Source organism: Octodon degus, unplaced genomic scaffold, assembly GCF_000260255.1.
Source record: "Octodon degus isolate 3935 unplaced genomic scaffold, OctDeg1.0 scaffold00014, whole genome shotgun sequence".
Classification (NCBI taxonomy): Eukaryota; Metazoa; Chordata; class Mammalia; order Rodentia; family Octodontidae; genus Octodon; species Octodon degus.
In genome coordinates this window covers 22138946-22149975 of record NW_004524590.1, presented here as the reverse complement: position 1 = coordinate 22149975, position 11030 = coordinate 22138946, and the positions used below count along the sequence as shown (strand labels likewise).

Genomic DNA, 11030 nt, shown 5'->3' with positions numbered 1-11030 from the left:
TAATCTCAAAGTAATAACTAATTTATCTTTTTTGCTGAGTGATTATATAGAGGGTAATACAGTGGCTAGAAAATAGAAGACCTATGAACACAATGCAGTGGTAGTGTATATTGGGATAAGGACTGGTTATAATGTCTAAAGCTGACTTAGCTCTTGAAAAGATGTATAATTTACTTCATCCATTTCTCCTACAATGAAATAGTTCCCAGGATTTCTCTGCTTTCCATCATGAACTTTTCCTCTGCCACATCCTCTGTATAAACACAAGGCTTGTAGTTGTTTGTTACATACACGCTTTTCAAAACATGGACATAGTGGCATACTAATTTCACAGGGTGAAACTCAAACCTGAATAATCTATGATAGCCATTAAACTATAACACATACACTAAGTATGGAGCCTGTTCACATACAAGTCAGTTAAGATTATGTTAACTAAACTTTACAATCAAGGTGGAGTCCTTCTGTTGGCAGAAATATGCTCAAGTATTCCTATCCTTGTTTGACTCATGATACACATACGTGTGCTTACATGTGTGCACACACAAGTACCCATAAACCCTCATGTAGCCTTTTACTAGCCTTTTATCAGTTTTAGTTAGATCCTTTTCTACAAATCTGACTTTTGTTATTTTAGTGATTTTTTTTTCCCTCTGAATTCACTTATTTCTGCAAATGAATAGGAATAGAAACAGATTTAGATATAATACTAAAACTAAATTATTCAGTGTTTAAAAGGAATTCATGTAGTACTTTTGATGGAGAAAGAAATTTTTTTTTATTTCAGTGACTTTCCAAGTAGCGTAGTCTCTGACCACATTTCAGTTATTTTTGGGAAGAAATTTGGTACAGCACAGTCCCTAGAGAGCAAATATAAGCCAGGAGTGGTGACACCTGCCTATAATCTCAGCACTCAGGAGGCAGAGGCAGGAGAATCACTGTGAGTTCGAGGCTAGCCTGAACTGCATAATGAAACCATGTCTCATATATTTGAGAGGCTTAAAGAAAATTGCATGGTAATAGAAAGGCTAGGGGACGGGGGAGATGGCTCAGTGGAAAAAGCACTTCCCTGGCAAGCGCAAAGGCCTGAGTTCAATCCCCAGTTCCACCAAAAAAAAAAAAAAAGAAGAAAGGCTAAAGGACCATCAGATGCCTTCTACAAGCAGCAAAAAGGGGTAAGAAAAGAGAACAAAGAGGGCCGGACAGTGGAAAGATAGCCAAGGAAGCTCAAGTAGGGGCAAGGCAGATTGCTTGAAGCAGTATGATGGTAATTTTTCATGGGATGGTGTGAAATAAGCAATAGAATTCTCAGAGGATATCAAGTATACTAGTGCAAACAGGTAGCTGGTAGGTGACAGTCACATTGAAGACAGATCTAGTGACAGGAGGGTTCCAGTATTGGAAAGCCCTTTGCATGGTAAGCTTGAGCCTCTTGATCCCTTCAGGTCTCAAAAAGGCCTTGTCTTGGTTTGTCAGCTAGTATTACCAAAATGCATTGTGAGTTTCTTCAATGTGTGAAATTTTAGGTCTAATGTAGGAGATTTAAGTGTAAGAGATACCTGTACTATGGAATTTTTGTAAAAGGTAACTGGTTACATAGAATTCTAGGCAATATAGCAAAGTTAAAATACATTTGCTCTTTAGCATTCTTCACCTATTGTCCTCATTTTGATCTCTATAACCCTAAGTAAAATGTTCATTGAAGTTGATTCTGGTGTTCTGTTGTATTAAACAAGTACTGTGGTAGGGCCAGAAATGTAACTCAGTGGTACAACACCTGCTGGTAAGCATGAGGTCCCAAGTTTGATTCCCAGCCCCCACACACACACACACACAAAGGTGTTGTTGGGTTTCTAGAATATCTACTAAAATCCCAATTCCTCTTCAGAATGAATTTTTTCATGAAAGTTAAATCTTACCCTTTTTACCAAATATATTGTGACACATTCTGGCAGTATAAGAATATGCAGAATAATAAAGCCTAGTACACTTTTTTTGGAAATCACTATTGCAGATTATATGTTTTAATTCTTGGTTAGGTATTAGAGATTTAAAAAATAAGTGTTTAATAAACATTTTTAATAAGTTTTATTTCAGAATTTGAGAGTCTGACATTTAGAATTCAAGTTTGTTAAATAATTGTTGAAAGAGTAAACTACAAGGCCCGGCCAAATAGCTCAGTGGATTAAAGCGCCTGCTTAGGCAGACACAGGGACCAAGAGTTTGATTCTCGGGCCTGCCGTGCTGGCCCCACCCCCAGTGTGTGCCGATACAGTGATTGAGTCTGGGCATGGTGGCGCGCACTTGTAATCCCAGTACTTGGGAGGCTATAAACAGAAAGATCACTATGCGTCCAATCTACACAGTAAGACCCTGTACGTCCTGTCCTAAAAAAAAAAAAAAAAAAAAAAAAAAAAAAGTGAACTAAATAAAGATGGGCTTATTTTTTTACATTCATTGTATATCGTTACAAACGCTTTGTTTTCAGCGAGAACACATAATCTGTGAAGCTATCCTGAATCCATTGACAGAGTATACTCAAAACTATGGGCAATGAAGATTTAATTGCAGAACAACACCCTATATCTATACTCTTACTATGTTGAAATCTTTTCAGTTGACCTTCTTCTATTATTTAATTCCATTACATACTAATAATTGCATTTATTGAAGCCAGTATTTCTCAATATAGAAAATGCTGATCTTGGTGAATCTCAAATATAGGGAGGAAAATGTTTTTTAATAAATAATTGAAAGACTTTTTACTACGTTTCACAATTCAGTTAGTTGTATTTCCTTTTATGCCCAGAGTATCTTATAAATGACAACTAAATTATGTTATCTAAAAAACTCATCTCTTCAAGGAATCTCACAAGGTAGGCTACATAATAACCTATTGTAATAGGTTAAGTAGACTGACTTTATCTCAAATGGCTACTATATTTTTTACAAAAGAGAGTAACATAGCCTGACTGTTTAAAAACCAAATGAATTGACACCTCAAGTGAAATGGTTAAAATTGGGAATTTTTTCTTTTGGCAGCATCAACAAAGAAAGCATTGTAGATGTAGAAGGCGTTGTGAGAAAAGTGAATCAAAAAGTTGGAAGCTGTACCCAGCAAGATGTTGAATTACATGTTCAGAAGGTAACATTTGGAAATATAAAATTCTAAGGGTTAGTGATGTAACTAATCAATAGAATGTTTGCCTAGCCTGTACAGAGTCCTATGTTTGATCGCCATCCCCCCCAAAAATGTGTATTTATGTGTGTAAAATTATATCTAGAAATATTGTAGTTATGTGTAAGAATGGAGTAGTTCTTAACAGCTTTCTCTTGCAAATCTGTGTGTTGTTAATAACTCAAATTAATATAAAATACTGACATTTATGAATACTGAAACAATTAGCTTTTGTTACATAATGCTTTACCACACTATTTTACTGCCTTAAAATAACAGACACTTTTTTGCTTATGATTCTGTGAGCTATTTAGGATCTGTTACACATGGCATTGATTGCAGTCACTGATGTATTCGGGGCATGTCTTCCTGCGGCCTCTCCTCAGCCAGTACCCAGCCCAGACATCTATATAGTACCAGGATAGTTCCCAGAGACAAGTGAAGAAAGCCTTGTGCACAAGTACTTTTTAAGCTTCTGCTTATTTCACATTTGCTGTCTATTCTGTTAGAGTCACATGGCAAGACATAGATTTAAGGGACAGAAAGATAGACTTTTTTTTTCTTTTTGGCAGGACCGGGGATTGAACTCGGGCCCTTGTGCTTGACAGGGAAGCGCTTATTCCACTGAGCCATCTCCCCGGCTCTTTTTTTTTTTTTTTTTTTTTGAGAGATAGACTCTTGATGGGAAGAGAGTCAACATCATTGCTAAGGACTTGTATACAGGAATAGGAGGATTTATTTATTTATTTATTTATTTAGGTGGTACTGGGGATTGAACGCATGACCTTGAACTTGCCAGGCAAGCACTTACTCTACTGAGCTATCTCCCCAGCCCAACAGGAGGAATTACGGCAGCCATAGTCATGCAGGGAAAAGTATAAAACATACTTAAAAGGCTTTATTCAGTTACAAACCTGACTTACAAAGTTTCCTTTTCTGGTGTGCTGATAAATGCTGATTATACTTCCAATACATCTGCAGCAAAGAAGTCAAAAAAGACATTCTTGTTGCAGTCTCACATCCCAATAGTAACTATGTGTGTGCACACACAAGTATGCAAGATTTATCCCTCATCTCCTCTATGGCATCAAACCAAAAGTTACTGACTTAACATGTCTTGAATAAATTTACACATATGTACTGCTATTGAAGTAACCCTGCAACTTTGTTTTGTTTTATATTGTATTTTGTGCAGGGTCTCACTATGCAGCTTGAACTCATAGTGATCCTCCTATTTTCAGTCTCACCAGTGCTGGGATTACAGGTGTGCACCACCACACCGGACTCGGTTGCCAGCCCAGCATGCCCTGGGGCAGGGCCAGCGTGGCAGGTGGTGCCAGGGATCAAACCTGTGCTCCTGTGCTTGTCTAAGCCAGCGCTTAGTCCGCTGAGCTATCTCACCAGGACTAACCCTGCAACTTTGAACCTAATGCTCTCAGACTCAAATCTCAGATTCATATCATATCTATAGTATGCATCATAAAATTTTTCTTAAAGTATTCTTCAAAACAGAGTGTCTTTGTCCCACCCTCAATCCATGTGTGTGACAAGTGTGCATAAGATAGACTAAAAAGCAAAACGGATTTACAGATTAGCATATACATGCACATACCTACCAACTTGGGAGCAAGGTTATATTTAATAGGAATTGATCATCATGGAACTCTTTGAGACATAGGAAATCTTGTATTTTTACCAACCCAACAGACTACTTTGTTCTTTGTGTCTTACTTTGAATTTTTTAATCATTTATTTACTTATTTATTTATTTATTTGATACAGGGTTTCACTATGCAGCTTGGACTCGTATTACCTCCTGTTTTTAGTCTCCCCAGCACTGGGATTACAGGTGTGCCCCACCATGCCTGGTTTCGGTGGCTGGCTTTGTGCAGGGCCAGGACAGCTAGAAGTACTGGGGATCAAATCTGGGGCCTTGCACTTACCAGCCAGGCATTTAGACCACTAAGCTATCTCTCGGGTCCTATTCTTACTTTGAATGAATTCCACCAGGAAATCTTAACCTAAGTCCGTTGTGGTGGCCAGGAAAGAGCCCCCTCTCTCCCTCTTCTGTGTATCTTTTTCTATACTTTAATATAGAAAATTATAGTGACTAAAGCAAATAAATATATTTTTTAAATATTCTTATTAGACTAGGGATATAACTCTGGTAATTGTACTAGCCTACCATACTAAAAGTCCTGAGTTCAATTCCCATCAGCTTAAAAAAAAGTATTCTTATAATCAAGTAATACCAACCTTGATAAGTGTTAATGAAGTCTAGAGTTGGGGAGATAGCTTGGCAGTCTTAAGCACCTGCATGGAAAGTTCAAGGACCCGGGTTCAATCCCTAGTACTGCAGTGCCAGCCCTGGAACCCTGGGTACACTGTGCCAGCCAAAACCAGGTGTGGTGGCACATGTCTGTAATCATAGTGCTGGGGAGGCTAAGACAAGAAGGATCACTTCAAGTCTGAGCTGCATAGTGAGACCCTGTACCAAATGAATGAATGGATGAATGAAGAAATGAAGTCTAAAGAGTTTACAGACAAGTTATGCAAAAATAAAAATAGTTGTAATGTGTTTCACAAACCTAAAGTAGTGTAGACTAACTAGAATCTTTGAGCATTGACTCCTTCCTTCATTTATTTGTGCCTCCGCAGTTACTGATTATATACACCTTGTGCCAAACACTATGTGAAGTTCTGGGGATCACAGTGCAGCCTGATGCAGGAGATGATACATTTCTAGAAGTAGTTCTTCAGTTCTCTTTATTTTGGATTGAAGATAAGTTATCAAAGGGACCCTTACAATTTAGGGTTAAGAAAGAGTAGTGAAAAATCTATTTTATGATGAGGAAGACTACCATTCAGATATTTTTTCTTGAAGTATCTGAGCTGAATGCTATATATGATCTGCCACATGAAGAATGTAATTTCCTTTCTTGAATTGACAAAGCCTGTTTCCCTTTTGTGCTATAGCAGGTTTTTCTGCATTAATTGGGAATATAACTAATACAGTAAGATTCTTTAAGGGGGACCAGAAAACTCTAACTCAATCTTTATGACCTAACTGCTCTTTATCACTAAAATGTGGAGTGTATGTTGGTGAATGTTGAGGGATTAGCAGAAAATGAGATGCAACGTTTGATGATAAGAGACAATGAAGGAGTACTTCGAACAAAAAAAAGAATGAGAAAAGAGAGGAGAGGTATAGAAAAGAGAGACTGAATTTAGTCTTAAGGGTAGCAATAGCCAGATGTTGCTAATAGTAGTAGCACTTCATCTGATAATGATTTGATTTCTTACAGCAGACCTCATTATAGTTAGAGCTCTGAGATCGATTTCCCTAACAACAACTTTAAAAAAAATTACAATCCTTATTTTATAGGTGAAAAGTTTCTATCAGCCTATATGATTTCAGCAAGTTATATTGCAAATGTTGTTTAAGCTGCTTTTGTTTTGTCTTTAAGCAAAAGATAATCCAGCTTTGTGTGCTTTCTGCTATTTTTGCCAATTTCTCACTTTCAGATATATGTCATTAGTTTGGCTGAACCCCGCCTGCCCCTACAGTTGGATGATGCTATTCGGCCTGAGGTAGAAGGAGAAGAGGTAAAATTTATATTTGCTATACGTCTAGCTCACAAAATACTGAAAACCTAGTGTCCAGCTTTTATAATAAGTAAGAGTGCCTATGAATTGCTTTGAGCCCGTTTTAATTTAAATTTACTCTTGTAGGGGTCAGGAATGTAACTTAGTAGTATTGCACTTGCTGAGCACATACGAGACCATGGGCACCACCCCCAGCACCAATACATAAATAATTTACTCTCAAACGAACAATTTTCAAACTTACTAGCCTCAAGGTTCCTTTTACATGCTAAAAATTACTGGAAGTATCTGGGTGTGGAGGTGCATTCCTATAATGCACTTGGGAGGCTGAGACAAGAGGATCCCAGTGAGTTCAAGGTCAGCCTGTCTCAAAAAACTACCTCTCTAAGAAAACAAAACTAAAGATATTTCCTTCTCCCCCCACCCCCAGTATTTGTTTTGATGGTCTGTCCATCACTATTTATAGAAATAGAAGTTAAAACAAATTTTTAAATATCAATGTATTAGTATATTTTATATAACATTTTCCAAGACTAAAAGTAATTTACTGTGAAGAGTGACTGTGTCACATATGTACAAATTTTTATACTGTCTAGCTTAATGTGCAACAACTAGATTCTCTTATTGCCTCTGGATTCGCTCTGTTATGAGCATACCCATCATACTGCTTTTAGAAAACTTCCCAATCCATTCATAATGAATGAGTGAAAAGTGGAATTATGAAAAAAATGTTTGACTTCATGGATTTGTTGAGTCTGAGGAACAGTCAGTGGTTCCTTACCACACTTTTAAGAACCACTGCTCTGTGTAAGCTTTTATCTGGTTAGTCAGTTTGAGGCTAACAGGTCAAATGCAGGAATCAATAATGGTGCAGGTGGTTAATTTTTCTGATGTGCCCCCGTAATGAAAAAAGGCTTTGCTGGGAGAGAGAAGGAAAGTAGTTAGCGTCTATTCATTCTAATTTCTCTTGTTTGTTTCTCTTTTAATGCTGCTTTTTGGCACTGTCTCTGTTTCTGCCATTATTTTTTATCCCTGATTTTTTTTGCATAATAATTCACATACAGATACCAAGTCTTACTTAGGAGTAAACACAGCTTTACTTTTAAGAAATAGTGGTAGTGTTTTTTGTGTTCATCAAAAAATTAGTAACATCTTTCTCTCAATGTTTTTCTTTTAGGAAGGAAGAGCTACAGTTAACCAAGATACAAGATTAGACAACAGAGTTATTGATCTTAGGGTATGTTTCATTTATTTATTAAGTGCTGCAGTTGTGCCAAAATTGAGATGGGCAGGGATACCATAAATTTACTTAGCATTTGCCTGTATGCAAGTATAAAATACAAGAAACAGATTACCTTTCCAACTGACCCATCCTCTAAAAAGAATTTGGAAACAGAATTTAACAGTCAAGTATTAATTCACAGGATATTGAATCACATTGTTTTAAATTGCCAGGTGAGGGGCCAGTCAAATAGCTCAGCGGATTAAAGAACCAGCAAGCAGGCGCAGGGGTCAGGGCTTTTATCCCTGGCCTGCTATGGTGGTGCGGGCCTGTAATCCCAGCTCTTGGGAGGCTGTAAATAGGCGGATCATTATGAGTCCGAGACACTGAACACCGTGTAAACCCTTCCCTTAAAATACCAAATAAATAAGATACCAGATGAAGGGTTGGATTAAGAAATAATAGTAAAAAAATAAAAGTACCAGATGAGGGGCCGCGGAGATTAGCTCAGCAGTCTAAGCACCTGCCTGGCAAGCACAAGGACCCAGTTCAGTCCCTGGTACTGCATGCCCTGCTGACCCTGCACCAAGCTGGCCACCAAAACTAGGCATGGTTGCACACATCTATAATCCCGGTGCTGGGGAGGCTGAGACAAGAGGATTACTACAAGTCCAAGCTGCATAGGAGACCCTGTACCAAGGGAAAAAAGGAAGAAAGAAAGAAATTTTAAAAAGCATTAAAATAAGATGAACCCAGATATGGTGACACACACCTGTAATCCCAGCCCTCAGGAAGCTGAGTCAGAAATATTGCTATGAGTTTGAGGCCAAAGTAGGCTACATAGTCAGTTGGTAAGTTGAGTTAAAGAATAGCTCTTAGTACATAGAGCCTGTCGCAAAAAGTGAAAAACAAAACAAAACAAAACAAAACAAAAAAATAGGGCCAGGTGATCACAAAGCCAATGTATGGGTTTATTCCAGGTGATACATGTTTTCAACACGTTTACTCAGCAAGTAGAGATATAACAATTAACATCACTACAAAATTGTGAAATTATATGCACATTTCAGAATAGCCAAGGGCAGATGAGTAATTAATGCCTAAGTCCTCTTAATTTGATCTGAACAGAGAATTTATAAAAAGCTGTAGTTGTCCCTGGTGGTTTATGTAGTAATCTCATGGGTCTTCTATTTCCGCTTTGGTTTGGTTGCAAGTGAAAGACTTCAGTGGTTTCATCACTATAGTAAAGCCAGTGTCATCTTTCTTTCTTAATGTTTTGACCACATCTTCCTCTTCTATTTAAATGTTCTACCTGATGTGCAAATTCTTTGTTACCTTAAGAATTCTTTTCAGTTATGTAAGTCTGCCTTATAATGCACTCAGTTTTAGTTGTTACTTGTCTGCTTTTATCTTCTCTATTTTAATTGATGTAGAAAAAAAGTGAACACCAATAAAAAGTTTTGCTATTGCCTGGAAACCCCAGTTTTTTCATATGTTTTGGCCACAGAAGTTAGGTATCATACTATATTTGCCCATGGTGTTTATTTACATAGTTGTTACTAATGTGTGCCTCTAGAACTTGGCCTAGAGAGTTTGGTGACTGTCAGTGCCATTGAGAAATGGAAGTTTTCCTTGGTGCAGTGATGAGCATCTGTAATCCCACTACTCCAGGGGCTGAATCATGAGGATCATTTGAGCCCAGGAGTTCCAAGGCCAGCATGGGCAACATAATGAGAAACCAACTTTTAAAAAAAAGAAAAGGAAAAAAGGGACTTCTCACATTTTTCTAACAAAAGTACAAGAGAATATGGAAGTCCTGGGCCGGCCCATCTGGGCTGGCATGCTAGATGGGGCATGTGTCCTTTGCTTGTCCTACACTACTGAGGAGGTATCATTCATTGACCGTGCTTATATGGTCCTGAGAAACATTTTCATTGTTAACCCCTAATTTGACCTTACATTTAGCAAGCATTGAGCCTGCCAGGAATGTAACTCTGGCAGAGAGCCTGCTTGACAAGTACGAAATCATACAAAAAAGAAAAAAAAATAGACGTATTGTGTCTACTAGCTACTTTAAACCCTTTAAGCAACTTAGTTTACAGAAATAGCTGTTTATTCTTCCTGATTTTGGAAAGTCAAGGGTTGGAGAAGTTGGAGTTACAAGACAAAAATTACTTTTTTTTCTATAACTTGAAATATTCCAAGATACATCATGTTCTAGTGTAGCCTGACATTTCTATAATGAATTATTTTCTCTGTGAAGTTTCTACATATATGGCCTAATAAAAAAAAGTACTTTTGTCACCTGGCCCCATAAATGTTTGTCTGTTTGTTTTTGGCGGAACCCGGGATTGAACTCAGGCCCTTGCACTTGCCAGGGAAGCACTTATTCTACCGAGCCATCTCCCCAGCCCTCCCAAGAATGTTTTTAAAAAAGCAGTTTTAATTCCTGGGAAAGCCTGAATTAAATTATTTATCTTGCTACTTTTTTTTTAGTTTTTTTTATTATTTTCTTTATTTAGTTGGTACAGTCTCACTACACAGCTTGGATTTGTAGTAATCCTCCTGTCTCAGACTCCCTAGTACTGGGATTATACGTGTGCGCCACCACACCTGGTTTCGGAGGCCAGCACGGCATGCCTGGGTTACTGGGACTGGCACAGCATGTGGTCCTGGGCATGGAACCCGGGTCCTTGCACTTGGCAGACCGGTGCTTAGACCGCCTTGCTGTCTCCCTAACTCCTATCTTGCCACTTTTTTATATAGGGCACTCACCTAGTTTATATTCTAGATTGCTGTGGCATAGTAGCTTCATCCTTAAGGATAGGCGTTCCTGTCCTTCTGGGAATATGCTCAGGAGAGTTACCTTTAGATCATAATTATTCTCTTCTAAACATTGTCAAAGTAGCAGATACTTATTTTTCCCTCTTAGAAAATCATTCTTTAAATACTTTTCGCAGATAGGAATGGATTGCTTTACTTGGTTCAAGACTATAATCTATTTCTTTGTGTGTGTGTGTGTGT

At 37.9% G+C, this 11030-nt stretch overlaps 1 protein-coding gene across 1 annotated transcript in view; it reads left to right on the top strand.

The window, feature by feature from the left end:
• Nucleotides 1-11030, top strand: part of Dars (aspartyl-tRNA synthetase) — a 122494-nt gene that overhangs the window by 77330 nt on the left and 34134 nt on the right. The window contains exons 5-7 of the mRNA XM_023709691.1: nucleotides 3043-3145; nucleotides 6704-6784; nucleotides 7962-8021. Coding sequence (XP_023565459.1) covers nucleotides 3043-3145; nucleotides 6704-6784; nucleotides 7962-8021 — 244 coding nt within the window. The remainder of the gene's footprint in view (nucleotides 1-3042; nucleotides 3146-6703; nucleotides 6785-7961; nucleotides 8022-11030) is intronic.